Below are 23,019 nucleotides of genomic sequence, written 5' to 3'. Positions count from 1 at the left end.
GGAGCACTTTTTTCTAATTTTGAGCACATTTCTTGATCTTTTGGGGAAAATGATTTATCTGAACCACAAACTGTCATCATTTTTTAAACGTATTTCTTATTATTTCCTTATAATCCATGTAACAACAGCGGCTGTCCAGAGAATCAGACAATGCAGCGTGTTTTGACAGTGGGAGCTGACGTAGCAGTGTCAGGTCCAGATCCAAATGTCACTGATTTTTTTTTTGGTGTTCCAAAATAGAGTTCAGATCTCACAGTCACCTCGGCAGCCCGGAGCCCAGCCAGCCTCACACAGGTGGGGTCATTGAGCTGATTAGCACTCCTCCGCTCTCTGCACTGTTTGACTGACATTTCTGTTCTGCGGCTGCTGCACTGCTTAACATTTCAGCAGCGGGGTGGAGAAAGGACATGACACAAGTTCCAATTGTACAACACACTCTCAAAGAAATTGTACCTCCAATTAAATTTTTACTTCTTGAATGATTTATTCATGTGTGGGTTTAATATTGTAGTTTATGTGAAGTTGTGGTACTTTTCCCCCTGCATCTCTCGGTATTTCTTATAAGAAGAGATGGTTGACCCCGTCTCTCATGTCAGACTTTACTTAGTAGCACAACCTCTGGGCCACACACACCGTCACACACGTCATCGCTTATATCAGATTAAATCCATCCGTCCATTCCCGATAATGCTTCATTCGCCACAGCTTTGCAGGGTGTTGGGGCAGATTCCAGCTGACTTTGAGCAAAACACAGAGAGAGACAGTCTTTCTCACTCACTGCTACACCTTATAGATGACTCAGAGTTACCAGTTAACCTCAGTTCATATTTTTGGACTGTGGGAAGCAAGAAGAGAAAAACCACACGCAGACCGAGACGCCACACAGAAAAGACCCAAAACTCAAACCAGGGACGATGTCTCTGCAATGTGACTGCTATCCTCCACACTGGGCATCCAATCAATACAATTAAAGGAATTGTGATGTGAGAAAAGCTTTACTTGTGAGTAACTACACTTGTCTTATCTCAATCATTGAGTCGCTTTTTTAAGTCAGGTGTTTTTCTCCTGAGTAATAACTGTCTAACAGCTTCTATTACATCCTTAAAAAATCGTTAACTCTCTCTGTGTGTTTGGTCAAATGCTGCAATGTCTTGTATGCTACAGTGTGCACATAAGGGTGTTATAAAAGTGTCACCTCCAAGCGCACAGTTGAACTGCTTCACAGCGAGCCAGGGAAACAAAGTCTTGCTTTTATTCGCCCCCCACCCCCCCCCCTTCCCCTCTCGCTGTTGGTGGGGGGGTGTTATACTGAACATTTCTCTAACAAGGACTCGTTTGTGTGGGTGGAACAAAAATAAGTTTTTGATCCAGACTTGTACTTAACATGATCTTCAGTGTCTCAGGCAGTGAAATATATATGTGTTTTGAATGTGCGCATTACCGAAGACCCCGGGGTCATCCTCGCTCGTGGTTTATCATAACAGATTAAACTAATTTCCTCAGAACTGCTGTTTCTTTTGAATGTCTGCTGGCATCCTGCTATTTTTGTCGCTCGGTTCACAGACACACGTTTCCTTGTGTTTATCTCTCTTATGGCTGTCCTGTCTGCAGATGCCGGCTGCATTTTAAACATGGGTGCTAAAGGTCACAGTACGACGGCTGCGATGATTAAAATGCAGCGGATCGTCTGACATGTGCGTCTCTGTGCAGGTACCCTACGTTAAGGTGGCTCCAGAGGACATCCTGAAGGTTCAGTTCCCCAGATTCACCACACTGGACCTGCGACCGACCAACACCGACATCAGCCTGGCTGTGGCCGGCCTTCTCACCTTCTTTAACAGCACCACCTCCTGCCTCATCTGCGCCCAGGCCGACTGTGAGTCCCGCATTCACACCCTCGCGTCGACGCGCACAGCCACGCACGCCCGCGGTGAACGCTCACACGCCGTCTTCCCCACGTCTGCCAGCAGACTGCAAACGTTTTTGCTTCATGTCTGCCTTCCTTTAACACATGTTAGCGCGCATAGGCTTCTCGCACGCACGCCGACTGTGTTCTGACAACAGATGCAGCGCTTATCAACATCTCACCCCGCGACACGCTTCCTGCTGGAGCAGCTGCCGCGCTCCAGTGTTACAACTCCCTCACAGCGGCACACCCCAAATCTGCTGATTCCTGCTGACTGCTTTCCCTTTTCCAACATTGCGCTCATCCTTAAATGGAGCTAATGACATAACATATCGGGTTGTGTGTGTTTGACGGCGGATCTGTTTAAGTGTTTGCTGCAGGTTGAGCACCGGAAGAAATTGGCTACACACATTTTACTGCTCTACGTCTGCCCATTGATTAAGGAGATGGACTCACATGGTGTAACACATGTAAACAATATGAACTACTTTCAATACAAGCATAATGTTTTCTTTATCTGGAGATCTGTGTGAATCGAGCAGTACGTGCAAACCACATCGACAAAGCTAAGTGATCAAATAACAGTCATAAGCTGACAGGTGACTTGACTTTCCTGAGCTCTCTCCACTTACGATGATTCAAGTGACACCCTGGCAAGGTGAACCGGTCAGAGTATGAAAACAACTCAACACACACCTGCCACCGTCCTCCTCCTCCAACCATCCAACAAAAAACACACACATGACCTCCGCACTGTTTGTTCAAACTCTTCCCAAAACCTATCACTCTGGGAGTCATTCAAAATCACAAGACAGACTGTTATTCACACTGAAATTAAATATGTAAAGAACTAAACTGGCTGGACTGCTGTGAGCTCTACTATGCATTATGACTTCCATAAGAATGTATTTACAGGTCTTCATTTAATGTGTTCTCACTTCAAAGCTTTGTCGAAAGGCACTATTGAAAGTGAGCTGGAATCAACTTTTCAAATGATCTCAGGTTGTTTGGTGCACACCAGGCAGTGTGCACACTCCCATAAATAGACCACGCTGACAGCAGCTGTACAAGGAGTCAGTTTGTTTGTGAACACATCCTAAGGTTAGAGAAATGTTGTGATTGCTTTTTTTTTTCTTTCTTTTTTGCCATCTTGTTGATATGGCCCAAAAAGTTTCTAATTATTTTTTAAAAAACATTAAACACTGCATATATGGAAAGAAAAAAAAAAAGAACTCAAACCTGCAAAGTGGCAAAGGTTTTAACTCAAACTTATCTATTTAACTATTACTGGGTTTGACAGTTTTCTGTAAATAACAGTGGAGACCAGCAGTGACTTCCTCCCCATGAGAGCTACTCGTTACATCGTAAAGATACTTTACTGCTTGACCTTAAAAAAGCTGGGAAATCTCCTCAAGGGGAGTTATTTTCCTAAATAGAAAGGAAGATTAAATCATGACATGTTCCCACCCTCTTATGGTCCAGCACGCAGTAATTACAACCTCACAGACAAAGACACTGCGACCCTGAGTGGCACCAACTAACCTTTTTTTCTTCCTTAAGCGGCACACGGCTTTGAAGGAAAGGCAATAAGCTGGAAACGTCAGCCGTGTGTCGGACAGTTCAGTGATGACAATGAGCCGCCCACCTTGCCAATCACACGTCTCGGTCTTCTCTTTGGCTGTCTTCTGGTCTTCGCCGCGGAGTTTCCCTCCTGTCGTAACTTTTAGCATCAGGTGTGTCGTTTCGGATGCTGAAACAAAGCGTTTTCCATTCGGAGCTCTTTGTCATCATTGGAAATAATTCAACCCAATGTATTTTAAAAAAAGAAAAAAAAATCTGTTTATCCAAAGATAGCTCAACCCCAACTCAATCATCCGTTGTGGCCTAAAGGGTAAAAACTCTATCATCAGTTGTTTTTCCTTCTACTTGTTCTTGTCTGTCTTTCATTTTTTTCCAATTCAGATCCTGTTTCTGTGACATTTATTCCACAGAGAGTTGATTAATATGACTCTTGCAAGAACCGCGATAACGAGGGAACCTTTTAGCCACTGTCTGACTGTAATATTGGCGGGTTTGGAGAAAAGAAACTAATTTTAACATCACATTTCTTGTTCCCTTGGGTTGTGTGTGTGTGTGTATGTGTGTGTGTGGGCCTTCGGGACGGCGGGGTGCTTCTCTTACTGTGTCAGTGGGCTAAGAGCGGACTGCAAAGGAAATGAAATAAAATGAAAAGAAATGAAATGTGGGGAGATGAGAGGTAGATAGAGGAGGCGGAGGGGCGTCTGAAATGAGAGAGGAGGAGAGGGGAGGACGCTGCGTGACGGATGTGGGATGAGCTGAAATGTAGGGACTGGGTGGAGAGAAGGGGGTGGGTGTAAGCGCGCTGGAATAATACTTTAGCAAAATGTGGGAGAGGGTCCAGGAAATGACGCAGCTCTATTGATTGTTCTTTCTCTTGCGAGTCCTCATTCATTCAATAGAAAATGCTGCAATTGGCATTATAGCCAGATTTGCATACAAATTTGTTTGTCTGTGTGTTTAGTACTCTTGTAGGGACCTAATTCAGTTTATCTACTTACTTTGAGGGAATATGATGTTCTTTTTGACCAATCTAGGTAAAACAATCTTATAAGAACAATCAATAGGTTATCAGATTAAACTAACGTAGGTACAGCAGCTAGATTTACTGTCTGAATATGAAGTCAAAGCAAAGTTCCAGGAAAACAAAGTGTGCATCCAATTTTTTTGAACTTTGATAAAGCAGAAAAATCCACTCTTGTGTGTGATTGTCTTGTGGTAACCTTGTAACGCTGACATACTGACCGTTTGTCCTCTTTGGGTCAAAAACAGGATGCGAGGCTGACTTTCATATTTTCATATCTAGAAATGAGGCCAGCAGTTGTTTTGAATAAATCTCCAGCAAATGCACCTAAGTAAACGCAAATCACTCCAGAAAGTGGTGTGTATGTGCGTGTTCAGCATTATGAAACTCGTTCCATTCAGGTTTGGCTCTGGCTCGGCCAGTCCCGCCCTCCTCCGTCAGCGGCAGCAGCGGGTTGGTTGGCAGCCTGCTGTTGGTGGCTCATCCACATGTGCCGGCCTCATTAATCACCCGAGTCAGTGACAGCCTAATAGAGCGTGGCCAATTCATGAATATTTTCCTGCGATGGGTGCAGAGGCAGGAGAGGAGGTGGAGCTCTGCCCAAAGGCGCGGTGCACACCAGGACAGATATTAATCTAGCTAACCCCTGCTATCAGTGGCAGCGGGTGCAGGAGCAGATGCAGCACTGTAACTCCTACCTAATGTGGCCTGTGTGGTTGAGTTATCAGACCTACCCGGAGGCTCCATATGTTGTGTATTTTTAGCGTGAAAACAAAGAAGTCATCAAAAAGCGCTTGCCCGGAACGCTACACCTTCACATGCGGAGTGTTCCCACACCGAGGACCTCCGTGCTCCTTCAGCGCTGCGCTTTCATTACTCAGGCGATTGGAAACAACATCTAATAAGCTGTGAAATGTTACCAAAGCTGCACTGCAGATGCAGAAAGTCCCACCGAACTTTCCCTCTCACATGTTCATCCAGCATTTTCTCCCACCGTCACGGTTGTAGAGCACAGCGTGCCATTTGCCGCATTGTTTCATCGCAGGTATAATAAGAAGCAACACTGCTCTACTGTGTTGTCTTAGTGCGTGCTTCCAATATTATCTGCTCATTAATGTAGCGTGCCTTGGGCTAATTGCTTCTTTTTTTTCTTAGTGATGATTGCATGCGCATGTTATCTCATAAATTAAAATCCTCCATTGGAGTCAGTCTGATGGCTACAGTACACAGTTTCACACGCCATCTGGTTTCACCATCGCTAACCTGTAATCAGCGTTTGTCAGGTGGAAGAAACGTCTTTATGACTGGCGAGCAGGAGCGCAAAGGGTCTAAGAGTGATGGGAATGGGAGTGATGTAGGTTAGAGTCGTTGATGGCTGATAATAGTAATTATGCAGTGGCTGGTAATGATACTGATGGAAATAGCAGGAATTTCAGGAGTCAAAGTGATGGCTGGACTTTTAGTGGTTGTACTTTAGTTTAATTGCATTTTAAAAAGCATGGAAGGTAAGTATGGTCTGAGAGTCTCTTGGTCTGTAGGAGGAGAGGCTTAGAGTGGCAGTTTGCAAGATAGTTTTTATGCAGAGAAGTGCATCAAATAGAGACAATATCATGGACCAGTGTTTGTTTGTTTGTATTTGTACACTCACAACTTTGAATAAATGTAAAGTAATTTAAAATAGGAAAAACATATTTCTGTTTTTTTTTTTTTTTTTTATTATTATTATTGTTTTTGAATTTTTTGTCTCATAAGAACAAGGTGGCATTAGATGTATTTCTTATTGGAGTTGGACGTGAATATCATGAAGTGCCACATTGCCTGAACTCTGACATTCATGGAAATGTGACAGTTTGAGTTTCGGTTCCAAAAAATATCCGTAATTTCTTACCTTTCTCCCCTCGTACTTCAATTTTTGTTATTATCCGAGCTTAGAAGAAAGAAATCAGATGTTTGAAATAGAAGGATCCCTTGCAAAACATATTTGGGAAGGTCTTTTTTCCAAAATAAGTTTGACTGGAGATCCTCCGGCTCGTTCTTTGGGCCATTTCAGCTCGTCTTCCTGAGGCGTGTTTCGTATCTCCTCTCATCGTACATCTGTGTCACTGTTTGCCCCGAATGCTGTTTTTCAGGGTGAGAGCAACCATGTGAGTTTGTTTTTGTCAGTGACACCTTGCTTTTTTTTCTGAACATTTTAAGCAACTGCAGCCATTTGTGAGAAAGATTATATTGCATTTCAAAGAAAAATCAGTTCAGATCACTAGTTTGTATCTGGTGTTATTTGCTTCGGTTTCACTTCGTTGTGGTCAATAAATCCACTTATTAGAAGGTTTAGCTTTAGCAAAACTGCTGCTGCCTGTTGTCTGCAGTGCAGAGGTACAACTCATTTGGGTTTAGCTAAAGAAGAGATGCTAAGTAAGTGCAGAACATAATTACCGTGATATTTCTTCATTAAACATCTTGAGGACGACTGGCATAAAGCACCGTCATTAATCCCGGAACATGAATATTACATCTGCAGTATCCGTGTTGCACCACAAGAATATAATTAATGTATGTTTACCTTTTTATAAATGTCGGCTGCGTCTCGTACCGTGGCTCCACTGTTTCATTGATGCATCTTTTCTAATCTTCATTCTAATTTGCAAATGCATTGGGCTTATAAATTAATTTCTTCCAAGAAGCAGTGATGGCAGATCATGTCGACAATAGCAACTGTAAATATTACAGAAGTGCTGTCTGCACACTTATAATGTGGACCGAAGAGAAGCGCACTGGAACAAACGTGAGTCAATCCAATAATGATGGTGACAATTGCTGTGATGACGACTATAACCAGAGTAATCACAATGTTTTCCCTCGATTATTATCTTTGTAGTTGAATTGTGCTCTGTCTTGAACATTCACATTATCTTTTAAATGAGGAATATATTTCAATTATATAGAAATGAAAACTGAAGTTAATATATAGGTAAATGGATTTCTTCCTTTAAGAGAATTCTTTTCATATTCCTGCTCCAACTATAAAGATAAGTCTGCACTCAACCTGTTCCTGCTTTGACCTTTGCATATGTATATTTTTTTGGATATGTAGTCAATAACTCTATTCTGTTTACTGATGTGGGAGTATTCTCCTACATAAATAAACTTTCTGTCTTCATCTCTCAAAGTAAAGATTTTATTAAATGCCACACCTATTTTTTTCTGTATTATTATCATGTTTTTGTTGAAGGCTCTCGGGATCCAAATGCAATTTAAACCATAACTCTTACGTTTTCAATCTGAAATATCTGTTAAATCTTTCCATTTAATCTGCCATCACTTGTTATTTGTGGTTTTGCACTGAGACTTGAAACTTTTAGTTTTTCAAACTGTCTTTCAGACACTTCATACAAATTGTTAGATTTTAAACTCGAGTTATTTCTTTTCAGTGTGAGAACTTGTGAGAAGAAAAAGCAAAATCGTGGTAGGAATAGGCAGCCCTGACCCTCTGATTTATTTTTGCTCTTCCTGAAACTCTCTCCACACGAGATTTTTGAGCCTTTTCAAATCACCATTAAAATTCAAATTCCTCATCTGAAGGATAAACCTACTTAGCACTAAAGCACCGTCTGGTTCTGAACTTCTGTTCAGTTTGGTTTATTGTGACATAAAGAAAGTTGTCACAGATTGCAAACAAGCCACAACACCATCAATTAAACCTCCTTGTGAGGGAAGATGTTTGTATTTCAAGCGTATCCTGTGCGTTGTGCCGTCCGCGAGGCGATCAGCAGGAGAGCGTCGGGCTCCGCTGCGCTGTGACGGCCGGATTACTGTCAGCACCGATAGCTCCACTTTTATGGGTATTTGGGTTAATGGGGAGGGGAATGTGTTCAGACACACTCTGAATGTTTCAACTCGCCGTCTCGTCAACAGCTCTTTAAAGTGATGGCAATGTCATGAAAGTCCGTCTTACTTTCCACCCGAGGATAAATGATGAGTCATCATAATGTACAGCCGTCACAAGGGCCTCTGCCTTTATGGCGAAAGCTTCATCTCTGAGTGAAAAGCTCATTATAGTTTATTCACCTCCACCTGTCAGGAAATCCATATTCAGGGGCTGAGAGGTATTCGCAGGTTAATGTTTTTACGCTCGCGGTGCCTCAGTATTGCAGCAGGATTTGCTTGGGGGTGCTTTGCATGTTTGTTTGTGTGTGTAAAGGTGCATTCCTGTGAGTGTGTGTGACAGAGAGAGACATTTTATAGGCATCCTGTGGCGACAGTATGTGAAAGGTAAATGAGTAGCTACCTCAGGTGAATGTCAGCCATCACCTTTAAGGGACTCTGCATCTGTTTTCCATGTTAATGAGGACAGTTTGTACAACATTAAAATCTACATGCAATTAACATTGAAAGCAGATGTAGTCGAAAAAATATGTGTTTAAAGGATGAAAAGTTAAGACAATGACAGGCTTGTTGGTTTGAGTTAAGTAGTTTGGGTTTTGTGCCGGTTTAATAGAAAAGCCATGGTGTTTAACTCTGTTCTTACTGTCTTAATATATTGCACTAACACCACCCTGCAGCCTTCATTTGATTTGTCTGGATATGCCTTTTCATTTAGTAAATAAATAACATTTGTGCGCTCATTACCTCTGTTTTCTGCCCCAACCTTTTTCTTTGAAACACACATGCTAGCAAGCACACACACCTCTTGCCTGAACTTTATCAACATCTAAACCTTTAAACATCAATCTTGATTTAATCTGTCGCACTTTCTGACCACACATAAACGAGGCTGGTCACTTTATCGGTCATGATTTATTTCCCATCCATGATAATAAATGGAACATGAGCTAAACATGTTCTTTACAACTTTCAATCCCCTCTCTTTGTGAAAGGCATTAATGTCAATTTTCACAGCTTACATGATTGTTTAGTTATCCGGTGTACAGTTTCTGAGACGACTGTTAGAGAAAGTAGGCGATCTAACTGGAGCATTAAAAATGACATAAAATCTCTGATGAAAACAAGGTCATTTGAAGTTTTATAAAGAAGCAGAAAAACTAGCCACTGCTGCACAGAATCCCGGTGCAAATGTTTCCCAGGAGCTCATCCTGCTGCAGGACTCCCCTTCACTGTACAGTGAGACAAGAAAACACACGTCTGTCGTTACAGGCACCACGGGTGCTACATGATTCACCTTCTGTAAATCCTCTGGGCGCTGCATTGGCCTTGATGGCAGATCTTGAACTTAAGTGTGGAGGATACAGGCTCAAGCTTTGATTCCCAGGAGGAAAGTCATTTATCATAGAAACCAGCCAAGTTTATGATACAATTTGAAATCAGTAGCTTTGCCAGCCACTGTAAAGAAAATAGTCTTAATAATATTTGATTAAATTAAGTTTTGAAGGAATTAAACTGTAGCAACAGATCAGACACTCTCAGTTTATGTTATCTTAAAAAAAGGCATCAATAGATTGATAGATAGGTTATATCAGGTTTGGCAGATCGGAGGCGTGTCTGCATTGTGTGTGAGTGTGTTTGTGTGTGTTTTAGGGCGTAGAGACTACCTTCACCTCATTTGTTTTGAGACAGTACTTTTAGATGTGGATGGCTGACACCAAACACTTTCTCCAACAATGCCTGGTTTACCAAGAAAATGCATACAACGTAGTAAAAACAAACTAAATTACTGTGTTCGTTGAGTTCACTCGTGATTGTGAGAAACATGACTCTAATCCCAGTGTGCACTGCTTCCCTCGCTCTCCACATCCTGAATTTGGCCTTTTTAAATACAGAACCTGACAAAGGATATTGTACCTAAAGTGAACACACACAAACAATCCCGAGGAATTTCTTTTGTTTATGCAGGGACCTAAACAAGTCTAACTACAGAAAAGCTAATTTCTCATTCAGCTCCATGTTTTCATTTGATTGAAACTGGTTCACCAGAGTAAACAGGAGTGTGAAAAGATTCATTCACTCTCCCCCTTTGAATCTTTCACAGCCAGTCAACGGGAAAGAGAATATAACTTTCTTCTGGGTGCTATTCCCTGTGTGTGTGTGCTGTTTAGCCAGCAACATCTAGTACAGTGTGCCGTCTAGTGTCGTGAACTCGATGTGAAAATTGCATTTGATGCCCTGAAAGTAGCGATAGAGAGTGGATGCAGGAGGCAGACAAGGAGGGCGCTTTAGCAGAAGCTATTTCAAGCTCATCAAAGTTATTCTGCCTTACACTACAGAGGAAACTGATCTGACAGGTTGGAGACACCGGCAGGTAGGCAGACAGCAGAAAGGGAGTGATGTCTCCTGAGTGCTCCAACACGAGCAGCCAGGTACAAGAAGACAAACACACACTCCGGTGTAGATTTCCATACAGACAGGCGGTGAGACGGCAGACAGTGAGAGATAATTACACGAGCTTTTAAACACGGCCGGGTCGGTGCTGGGCCTCGCCTTAATGTGGCGTGCAGGAGCAGAAGGAGTGAGCTTGATAGTTTCAAATTGCCACACCAAAATCGGCCTTCATATGACAGATGGATTGCTCAGCTGTTGCCATGGCAAAATCACATTAAATATCTCCTGACGGCAAAGTCCAGAACGGCATTCTAAAATGACTTTATAAGGAAAATAACAGGTGGGGTGATGTTGATGTGCGTCTGTGCCCAGAAGGTTGTATTCATCTTACTTGTATCAAAAAAAGTTTGATGGGTAAAGTCTTTTTGTTGTTGTTTCCTTTTACTACTTTTTAGGCTTTGTTTTAAACCTAAAGTGCATTGACAGCCATAAAGTGGCAGGTCTCCAAGCAGCAGGTGCAGCAATGCTCAGTGGGAAAAAAAAAACAAAAAACGTGCGGATGAAATGGAACATTAATCGGAGGGTGCAACGTTTAATAAATGCACTCTTAGCCCGTCACATCCCTGCTCCCGTCGCACTGAAACAGCTGTGCCAATCATATGAAAACATAACAGCTGAACGGCGGCACCGAGCAGCTCAACGCGAACAGCCCCAGGCAGATGGTGTGGGTTTTTATTTACAACTTGAACAATGATGAAGGAAATAACAATAAAAACTGTTGATGAAGGTATTTAAATGACTTCAAGGCTCTTTCAGCTTTAACTCTACAGTATTGCGCGTCATAAATTGTCACATCCGATCGTAAAATGTGACACAACAGTGTTTCTGTCATTGTGCAAAAAGAGCCACTTGTGCTTAAAAATGCGCGATCTTGGGTTTATAGCAGTCTGGAGTCATTTCCAGGTGATTTAATGAAGGTGAGCGCTGCGGATGGCCGTGCTTAATGATGCAGTGATTTGGCGTTGCACTTTCTTGTCCCCGCAGGAAATTTGCACCAAGCATTAGGCCACAAATTCATGTTTCAGTACGCCAAAAGCAGTTTGCACTAATACAATTCCCCCCGCACAAAATCCACAGCTGTCCTCCATCACAAATTTCCCCGTGCAAGCACCAGAAAGGAAACCCTTCTTGAAAAGTCCTCCACCAAACAAATGGCCAAAGAGTTGAGACAATTTACCACTCAAACTTTAAAACTTTCCAGATGAACGAGGCCCGGCTCAAATGATGGAAACCAAACAAGAAAAACAAGCAAGAGAATAACTAAAACAATGGTTTTATTTAAGAAAAGGTCAATGTCAATTCACAAAACCAACAGTATATGGAACACTTCCAGCTCAAACGACTTAAGCAACTAAAACTGAACTGCGCAAAGTGAGAAGATTATAGCAGGAATCTCTCTAAAAAGAGATTCTCCAGTGGGGAAGCAGTGGACAGCTGCCTCTGGTTTCCAGCCGTCCAGGGACCTGACACACCGCTGAGACAATCTTAACACAACTACAACAAATCGAGGCACCCTGCGCCCGTCCCTGGGGCCATAACACGTCCTCCTGCCTCCAAACGGCTGCAGCGATTTAACGAGCTGCAGCGACGATTTCTATGCAATATAAAGCAGCTGTAGACTTTTAGAGCCACTCGTATTAATTTACAGATGAATGCAGACTGATTTGTTTTGACGCTTTTGCTTTGACTACAATAAACATTCATTGTTGTTGCAGATTTAAATAGATATACTTGCATGGGAGTGATTCATTAAAATGGCTTATTTATATTCTGAGTGTCATTCCAATATTGTTGCACATTTGTTTCAAGCAGCCTGTGCTTTTGCAGCAGATTGACATTTTGTAAAATCGAGATGTGAGTTTTAGACATTTCCACTGTCAGTGCAAAGCCTCAGACACATCCTCGGGAAAGATCGCAACATTTCACCTTGCACGGCTTCATTTGAATGCAGCCTCCACCTGTTTGTGCCACTCGTTACACCGATGCACCAAGTGCGTTCGCATCAAGATATAACACAGACAGAATAAATTTCAAGGTCAGGAAAATACCAGACTACTACACCACCAGTTTTGAGGCTCTTAGAGTTATTCAGGTTGTATATTTTTTTTTCTCCTGACCTCATAGTTTAAACTCCTGTAACGAGAATTAGCCCGTAACCTCACAGGGACTGCTAATGTATGGATGCTAAAATGCTGCCAGGAGTATTTTGATTAGGTTGGCTATGCTGTAATTAGAATAAATCCCACTTACCCGACTGGAGTCAGATGGTTTATTTCCACGGGGAAGCAGCAGGAAAGCAGCTGAAATGTCCATTTGTGATTCATAGCTCCGCGATAATTACAATCAAAGCATTTCATAAAGTTTTTGTTGAAGCTCTTTGTTAATATTTGATGACAGCAAGCGCTTGTTAAAATATTGCTGAAGTATAAACTCCTTAAACGTGTGACTTTCCTCAACTATTTTGTATTTCCTGAACTTTAAAAAAGTGATACTGTTTCAGTCGAATTCGATCTTGTTGAGAGTATTTTCCTTCATCGCACCTAACTCTCTCATGTCTTTGTGTGTGTGTGTGTGTGTGTGTGTATCTTACCGACAGGCTTATTAAACCTGGAGCAGCTCCTCAGGCAGTTCCTCATCTCGAAGGAGACTCTGTCGGTGCGCATGCTTGACGACAGCCAGGACCCAACCCCGCTTCTGAAGGAAATCAGAGATGACAAGACCGCCACTATCATAGTGGATGCCAACGCCACCATGTCACATATCATTTTGGAACGGGTTAGTACGGCTTTCGCTTAATGGCCTTGTTAATCTCTTCACTGTTCTTTATTCTCTTTCTGCAGCCTCAACCTAACACCGATCCAGATTTATGTAATTCTCATACATCTCAAGAAAAAAGTTGCAGAGAAACGCCGGCGGCAATGAGTGTTGAAGGCTAAAAGAACTTGTGTGTGCGGAGAATCGGTTTTAAAACTGAAAGAAGTTGGCAAGTCTTCAGTTTTGACCCTCAGAGGCTATATTCCCCACACGACACAACAAGCAGTCTGCCGAAGATAAAAAAAAAAAAAGGGGGGGGGGGGGTGGTGGATTTTTCATTGCCACAATCCATGTGCTGTCTGGAATCAGAAGGTGGATGATGGGAATGTAAGCTCTTTAGTGGGCCCTGGTTTTAAAACATGGATTACTCTTGAAATGAAAGGCAACGGAACTATCAAGTGATAAAAAAAAAAATACAAGTAAATGTTGCAGTTTATGATTTGTGTTTCTGTGAGGACTAAAGAATTCATTCAGAATGTGTGAGGCACTCCTCTTCTTCTTAATGCAAAGTTTAGACTGTCTGATTAAACTTTGGCACGTCCAAGCTCTATTTCTATTAGTATTATAATGACTTGATTTTATTGTTCTTTCTTTTTAAACATACAATTAAAAAGTGCCGGGTAATGTTATTCAGCCCTTCATCTCCGTGATAATACTGGCACTCTTGATTGGACACTTATATTTGTTGAGAGACCTGATAGCGTCGGTAAGCCCAGCTGTGTGGTGGCAGCATATGGTGTCTTAGTAATTGATACACACCTCATTATTTCTTGAGCGCGATGGATGGAGCGCTGGAGTGGAAGCGACAGAAAAAGGAGATTGGGAGGAGAAGGAAAGGGAACAAGATGCTTCGGCGGCTCCTTCTCTCTATTGTAGTCCCGTCATACATTTATCTCTCTGTACTTCTCTCTTTTAATCAAGTTTTCAGGCTGCCATCAGTGGTCATTCAGTCGCCATGGCAACCCTGGCAACCTTTTGCCTGAAAGCAGTGGGGGCCCGCATCGGGATGTCTCTCCGTCTCTGTTCCTCGTCTTTCTCCGTCTGTCTCTTCAGATTCAGCACCAAGTTGCTCTTCTTCTTCTGTTCTCTCCCGGTTCCCCGTCCTAATGCAGAAAAGATGATTTCACTTTATTTCTTCACACCTCTCACCCCATGCGGTCCTCAGTATCCCTCCCTCGATCCTTCTCATTCCTTTCTTTGTCTTCTTCATATTTCTGTCTGTCTGTCTGGAGACGGGCCTCAGCGCTGTGGGGACACGTTGGGGGGTCCCACCTCTCGTGTTGCCGAACGTATCAAAGCCGTGCGTCATCACATTGATCTCTCGCAGCGTCGTCCAATGGGACGGAATCATCCTTTGTTAGAAAGACACGTGCCTCCCCTGCTTTCATTCGTCCGTTTGCATCTTACATCAGACAAAGGCCTCCGTCGCTCGCTGAGGTTTTAGCATTCCGAGGTTGGGGTCAGCGCCGTTAGCATGCTGAATGGAGCCTCATCTGGTCGGCACGCCGCTGTTGTGCGTAGCCAGAGTGGGATATATAGTGGAGGAGCGCAGTGGAAGCCGTGTGCACAAGCAGCCCAGAACTGGAGGGAACGCAGGGAAACTTGTTCCAGCTGCTGTGACTTGAGACCACAAAGGATGTTTAATCAGCTGATTGTTTTTAGTGGCATGTAAGCATGCATTCTCATGGCTTTCTGGTCGAGACCACAGAAAGAAAGGAGTCTGCTTCAGTTTGCAATTACGCTGTCATTTTTACATATGATCAGAAGATGCAAACGGACAGCATATCAGATGCGATTACGTTGCGTACCAGATGATAGAATTTGACATTCCCACTATGTGCTTGGCTAATTCCACTCATGAGGTTACTGTGTGACGGCACATTGAATTCACTCTTAATTCAATTCAGCTTTATTCATAAATATCAATTACAACATAGACATCTATGGACACTTTATATTAAAACAAAATAAGGCAGAAAAACACTTTTTAATGGAGGCAACTGTTTTCATCAGTGAAAGGGGAAAGAAACAAAAGTTTTTAGCAGGAAGCATCCTCCAGCAGATGCTGACTCTGGGCTGGTGGCTTTCTACTGGTTGTATGAAAGAAAAGAAAGGGATGGAGAACAACAAACAAACATGTTTACATCAACGGCAGAATTATTCACTCACTGTAGACCTGGTGGGGGAAGAAAGCACGGCTCACAGACAAACAGAGCAGGCTTCCTGCAGCGAGGTACAGAGAGCGCAGAATGCAGGGGAGATCCAGAAAGTTAATGACATGCATTGGTCACATATCAGTGCAGGAGAAATGAAAGAAGGAACTGAGTCAAGTGAGTTGAACATTGTCTCAAAGCAGTTTAAACTCATTAATCGCATAACTGGATTACAGTCCAGGCTGACCTGAGCCAGCTCCATCTATAAACTTTTATCGAATAAGAAAGTTTTATGCACGATCTTAAAAATGTAGAGACTTTGAATGTTGAACTGAAAGCAGGAGCAGGTTACACATGAGAGCAGCCTGGTCGCTGACTGCCAATGAATAAACCCCTGTATGAGAGGAAATCAGTCTCTCATGCTGGTTACTGGTGGCACTGATTTCATTACCAGCTCATTTCTCATTATTCACCAAACTGAGAGCTCCTGATAATTTATAAACTGTGTGAAAGAGTCAAACAGTGGAAAGAAATTCACCTTTGCAGACGGAAATGATCCTGAAGAAATTGTGACACCTCTCACCTCCCTGTTGTGTCTGTTTTGTTTGTACCTCAGTCAAACTGTAGTGCTTACGAAGAGTCTGCCTGTGTGTTCAAGGTTCAAGTGACAACAGCCACAATTTTACAGATGAAGACCAATAGAGGAATGGCTTTGTAGGTTGTTTTTCTTTTTTTTTTTAAAAGGGCTTCACATGGGATTAAATGGGTAGACGTCTCAAAAAAGAAAGAGGTGAAATTCAAAGGCAGAGAGACTAAAGTGTGCTTCATGTAACTGTAGAGTCAGGGAGCATGCTACTCTTCTAATTAAACACATGTCCAACTTATTCTGATATCGGTACAAAACAGTCCCAACAAACCTGAATGAATCTTCATACTGTTGGTTTGTGTTGATCTGATGATCAGTGAACATTGATCAGATGGATAATGTAGGAAGTGTAGCACGTTTCATTTATGCCCTAAATTTTTGAAGAGATTCTAAATAAGTGGCTGTGTGTATTTATCCCCCATAATTTAATTTACAAGGAGTTATTTTTTCAAGTTAAAAATAAGCGATAGAGAATATTGATGCAGTCTACTCAGAGCCCATCTGAGATTATTACCTACCTGAATATTTACATAAACTTTTTCACATTCTGTTTTTGTGCTTTTGCACCCCCTCTAAGTTATTTAGCACCTAGCAGGGCATCACAGTCAATCCTATAAAAAACGCTGCAGTACAGCAGTCGGAATCAGTGGGAATGTGCCACAGGTCTGACCCCGCCAGATGTGGAGCAGCGTGAGAGACTGGAGTCGTTTTTGAGGAGCTTCCTGATAGAAACAGCTGACTGTGTACCGTGCGGCAGCTAGATTGTCACTGCCAGTCTGTGGCAGTGATTCATTTTAATTCAGTTTATTAAACCTAATCTTTCCAAAAAAAAAAAAGACAGCATGAATTTTTTTGGGAGAATCTGGTTTTTCAATAAAATGTAAATAATTTCAGACTTTAAAAAAAAGGTCAGTACAGTTGTTTCCCAACTTAGAAGAAGAATTCTCTGTAATTGATGTAAAACATAAATAACTTATGGTGTTGGGTAGCTAACCTTGCTTTGTGTAACCTTCGGATTTTTTACTCGTCTTCATCCCTGGTAGATTATAAATCATCTACTAGCACTTCTGTCTCAATGGCATGACTTAGTTTCACTTTTTCTAAGTTTCTTTTTGGCGTTGAAACTCAGTCGCACTTATTCTTTCTAACATTTGATACAACCTGAAAATAAAGTTTTAAAAAAATCCCATCGGCAGATGTATTATTAAAAGTGCACTGTGTCTTACAATTTTTGGATTGCAATATTGAAATTTTCAATATTCAAGGATATTTTCAAGAATAGCTTTTAAAAAAAAAAGCAAGCTAAGAGAGAACAAAAGCAAGAAGCCTGAACATCAGCTTGGCAAAGTCAAACAGGACTCACTGTGAAATTGAACAGCTGTGAATTCAGAGGCGAAAAAAAAAGAAGAACAAACTAAACATGTGGGCTTTAACAGTATTTAAGGTTTACTGTAGCGATCATGTTAGTTATCACGTCGTCATGACGAACATCGCTCTGGTGAGGCAGAGATCCCGTCAGGATGGGGTTTCCAGGGTGGGAATGGTGAATAAACCACGGTGGGGTTCGTTAAATGATTATTTTCCCAGCATGCCTCATCCTGTGCTTTTTTCCCAATAAGTCACAATAGGAAGGAATTCATCTGATCTGACACAAATATTCATGTTTTAATGAAAGTTTCTTTTTGGAACTGGATATATTTCAACTAAACAAACCCAGATGACGTTTGTTGCTGTATTTCTGTCTTGTCTGGAAGTAGCTTTAATAACTGTGACAGAGATACATTTTCACTGCCTGAGTGATGAAACATGACTCAGAGGATGTGTTGACCGGAGGGGGGGGGGGGTTGCAGAATAACACCCCTCCTCCCATCACCCTCCATAACCCCAGACGCTTAAAAACAACTTCCCCAAAGCACATAATGACCTTACGGAGTCAAGTTTATATTAGTTTCAGAGTAATGTTGTGCTCGGAGTACTTGAAGAAGAAAGTTTTTTGACAGAATCCAGAGAGGTCACTTGGAGTTTATAAATGAAACATATATTTGGGTGTTTTTGCTATCGTAATTGGTGGTGCTCCTCTTTTTTTTTTTTTTTTTTTAACTTCAAACTTGTTATTATTTTTGCTCCTGTTGAACATTTTCGTTTAATATTCAGCCTCAGTCCCAATAGCAGTTACACTCTGTGCACACATGCCAGCTAAATATATGTCATTAAACTCTGGTTTTACGCCGCTCCAGACTCTTGTCACTGTAGAAGCTGTTTATGATGGAAGCAGTTGAATCGCAGGTGTGGAAAAAGTTGAACTCATGCCCATAAAAACTTTCACTCAGGGTCAAGCGATGATTTACACTTTTTTTTTTTTTTTTTTTGAAAGAGCGAGTGCTCTTTGAAACTGGTTGATATTTATGGATTTTAATAATAATGTGCATGGCATTCTGATTAAAGTGAGGCAAATAGCTCAAGGATTTTCTTTTTTGATAATGACTCTAATGAAATGAAACTATGAAAAGTTTGCCCCGTCCTTCACAACCGCTCCTCACTCTCACTTTGATTTAATCAAATTGTAAGACAGAGTGTCGGGCGGCATACTGATGCGCCTCAGAAATTAATTGCTCCATTGAGAGCCTCCGTCAGATAGGAATGTGTCTGCTCTTATCAAGATGTGAGTTTGATCCGTGGGCTCGGAGCGCAGATCCACCGAATCGCTGACCTCTCAACTCCTCCCCTCCCTTTTATTACTTCCCCTCGCTGCTTTCTGTTCGCCTTCAACCTCCCCGCATTCGTCTGACCTCTTACTTAACATCCTTTTTGTTAAAAATCCAATCCTCGAATTCTTGATTTGAGCTTCTTCTGCTTTCGTTTTCTTATTTTTCTCTTCTCCTCTCCCCCTTTGACCTTCTTTTCTGTTTCTCTGCAGGCGTCGGAGCTGGGAATGCTGTCAGTCTACTACACTTACATCTTCACGTCTCTGGTAAGAATGTGGGAGACACTGTTGTCTTTAAGAGAGAAGATTTTAAACCCCTATAGGAGCACATCAGTACTGTGGAGCTGAACTCATGCGGGGTATTAAAATAGTGCACTATAATTGGTGCGCCTCACTTGAACGAATGATTGAATGGATAGAGCTGAGACGGATAAGTTTTCACACAGCGTCATTATTTCTGGGCTATATCGTCAATTTTCCCCCTCATTTCGTTTGACTGCAAATTAGAGCCCGACTGCGGAGGCCGTGCGGGCTCCAGTCGCTGCTCTCATTGGCTGAAGTGTACTCCAGGACCAAACAAATAAATAATGATGATTGGTGTAATTCAGATGAGTGTGACAGTTGGTGTGCCGCTATTTTTCTTATAATTATGATTGTGAAAAGCCGGCCAAGCTCCCATCGAGTGAATGATGAAGTAATCATCCCCACAGTCAACATTCATTTCTGTCAATGAACCAGCCGGGAGGGCCTCCACACTTCCTTCCTCCAGACCTTTCCATCTGTCGATTTCCTCCTCCCTGCTTTCCTCTCTCTCTCTTTTTTTTTTAACTCATGTCATTGTCCTTTCTTTCTTCTGTCTCTGTCATTTATTTTTCTCTTTTCTTCTGTGATTTTTGCCGCTGTATTGTTTGTAGATTTCATCGCGCCACACACACAGTTCAGTGTGTCAGCGCCGAGCCGCGCTCACGTGAACGTGCGCGGCTGTGTCGGCGGCTCCTCGCGCTGGATGCTGCGTATTGTGTTTGGTGACGGTGTCCTGAAAAGAGGTGACAGAGGCAAACAGGAAAAAGAGCTGAGGAGGCAGCCCAAGGAAATGCGTCTTTGCAAAGTTGCTTTCTAAGCAGGAGCGGGCCAGCAGCCGAATCACTGCCTGAAATATCAATCAGACCCTTCTTGAATGCTTTGTCTCCAGCTGGTTACACTAAAGTCACATCTGCAGGGCTTTAAAATCGTTTTAATGCAAGTTAAATTTGTGTTGAGACGACGTTTCGTCAATTAGAATTGTTTCCTTAATGTCTTACGTTGTGGGATTTTAAAGTGTGAGGGGCTGAGATGAGCCCGCTAACAGTCACATTAACACACACACACACACACACACACACACACACACACACACACACACCCACCCTTATCCCTTCCTCCAGTCTTATTTACAATAGGGTCAATTTTAAGAATTTCAGTTGAAATTTCATTAGAGTTTTGAGTCCTCCTTTTCCAGATTTTATCACGACAGTTGAAAGAAAATAGAATGATGTTGACATAAGACATCCCCCTGAACCCCACTGAGCCCCCCTAAAGGTCTGTGGCGCCCCTCCCACATTTCAAAACTGTCTTATATGATGCATTGTGAAAATACAGTAGATGTAGAATAGTTTCCTAACAGTTTAAGGTGAGGTCTCCTCACCGCTATCATAAAAACACACAAAACACCGTCCGTCACGCCCCCGCTGGACTTTGAATTACAGAATAATGGTGATTTAATCTGAGAGCATCGGTGGGTGTCATTTAAAGGTCCTAACGATGGCGGCTTAGTGAAAATTTGATGCTACAGTAAACTTAGCAGATAGCTCCTCTCTAATGGAAATTAATGAGGTTCAAAACACTTTGCTCTAATAACACTGAAGAGATGATTCATATCGAGCTGATTTATGTGTCATTAAGAGTGGGCCGCCGCCGCGGTCTTCTCGCTGTCCACCGCAGCCCTTGACACGGTGACTCTGCTGACCGCGGCCCTCTTGTCTCCTCTCCCTCTCTTTTAGCTTTTTTTGTTCCCACTCTGTCTCCACACCTAAATAAGCCCGCTCATCACTCTGCCGCTGCGCAGGTCTGCTGGAGGGCACCACAAAGCACACAGATTCACAGCGGATACCAGACTGTGTCCCCAGACTCTCCCTCGCTGCCGCCGTCACCATCATTTTCTTAACATCCAGCTATTGCTCAGAGAGGGCATCATTAATGGGTTAGGCTAACACCATTAAAATGGTCAGCAGTGAGCCTCCAGCTACCTGGGATATAACGCAGCAGCCACGAGTGTGGAAAGAAATAGGAGCACTTTGTCTCCTGAGTTGTCGTAATAAGTGATTCATCCCATTCATCGCGCTTTTTAAATGGCTCTGCTGCTTGTGCACACACATAAACACAACAGAGGACAGGAACAAGTTTCATTATGTTCTTTCACCGCTCGGTTCACTGTTCCCCCATTTTCCAAGCTTCCTGCGATAGTACATTTTCTGAAAAAGGCAGCGACACACTGAATTCCCGGGTCACTCTGTCATCTTCCTATTAAAACGCAGCACTGTTTCATGAGGCGGTGCTGTCCAGGGAAGCGACGGCGACGCTCAACCCGGGGACATTCAGAGCCAAACAGAGAGAGGGGAAATGCTGGATTTGGTATGATGACTCAATCTGATTAGCGTTTGTACTTCTGTAATTTGTACTTTGTACTTTAACACCCAAAGTTTCACAGTTTATTATTTTAGTGCTTTGTAGAAGTCAAAGTAAATACCAGGGAAAAGACAAAGAATAAATCATTGCCCGCCATATAATGCAGAAATTATTACAGAAATGTAGCATATCTCTATTTCTGAGCCGTATATAAGACAATAATGACAGCGTACAGAGAGACAAAAGAACTGCCGTCTAATAACGTTCTCAGAAAACTATTAAGAACTCAGAAGTAAGGAAAAAATGCAAGAAAGCAACAGCAAACTACATATTGATTACAGCTGCTGAAAACAACAACAGAATCCATATTTAAGAGCTGGAAAAAAAGATGTGTACTTCAGTGGCAGTGTGTGCCTACGTGTGTGAGTGTGTTTGTATTGAGATAACAGTTTATTCTCTATGCTGACCCAAAAGCACCGACAGTAATGCATCACGATGAATAAACACAGCTAAGCATTTCCAGTGATACAGTACATGAGGAGAGCTTGTCATAAAACAGACATTAAATGTTGCTTCCGGCCATCTTTTGTTGCAGATATCTTCGCCAGGTCACACAAAACACTGATTTCCAACTTTGGACAGCGTTGTGGATGGGGAGCTGGGGCTGATTCCAGAAAGGTGTGGATGAATCCAGGGTGTTCATCCAGTTCATCCCTGGGGAAACACAAAGTTACACATAACTACACACACCCCAGTTAGCTGCTTCACTCAGTAGCTTTCATATAAGTTTTTCATGTGGCATGAGTACAGTTTACGTAACACATCCAGCACCTGAAAATAGAACTTTGTCAAACATTTCGCTCTTGAATTCAGGCAGATGCAGACAACAGCAGGCTTCCGGTTTATTGTTGGCAGACACATATTTCTTCACCATCTGAGATGACAACAGTTGCCGACACACATTTTACAATATCAGCCTGCTCATTAAAAGGATCACATTGCATTTGTGCTTTAAAGATTCAGATAAAATTATACTTTTAAGATAAAACCGCTTGACAACCTGACGAGAAGGGGAAATACAACATTTTTTGGACTATATCTGATATCACCACTTTCCACGTCAACAATAGGCAATAATATATGCATTCGACTTGCAAGAGTCATCTTTGTTTATGCATTTATGAAGGCATGCAGCCC

At 42.3% G+C, this 23,019-nt stretch overlaps 1 protein-coding gene across 1 annotated transcript in view; it reads left to right on the top strand.

The window, feature by feature from the left end:
- grik4 (glutamate receptor, ionotropic, kainate 4) overlaps window positions 1-23,019 on the top strand; it is a 283,909-nt gene that overhangs the window by 164,895 nt on the left and 95,995 nt on the right. The window contains exons 5-7 of the mRNA XM_030107939.1: window positions 1,711-1,876; window positions 13,438-13,616; window positions 19,372-19,425. Coding sequence (XP_029963799.1) covers window positions 1,711-1,876; window positions 13,438-13,616; window positions 19,372-19,425 — 399 coding nt within the window. The remainder of the gene's footprint in view (window positions 1-1,710; window positions 1,877-13,437; window positions 13,617-19,371; window positions 19,426-23,019) is intronic.

Source organism: Salarias fasciatus, chromosome 14 (genome assembly GCF_902148845.1).
Source record: "Salarias fasciatus chromosome 14, fSalaFa1.1, whole genome shotgun sequence".
NCBI lineage: Eukaryota > Metazoa > Chordata > Actinopteri > Blenniiformes > Blenniidae > Salarias > Salarias fasciatus.
Note: the sequence above shows the minus strand (reverse complement) of the source record. Positions and strands in the feature narration are given on the sequence as shown.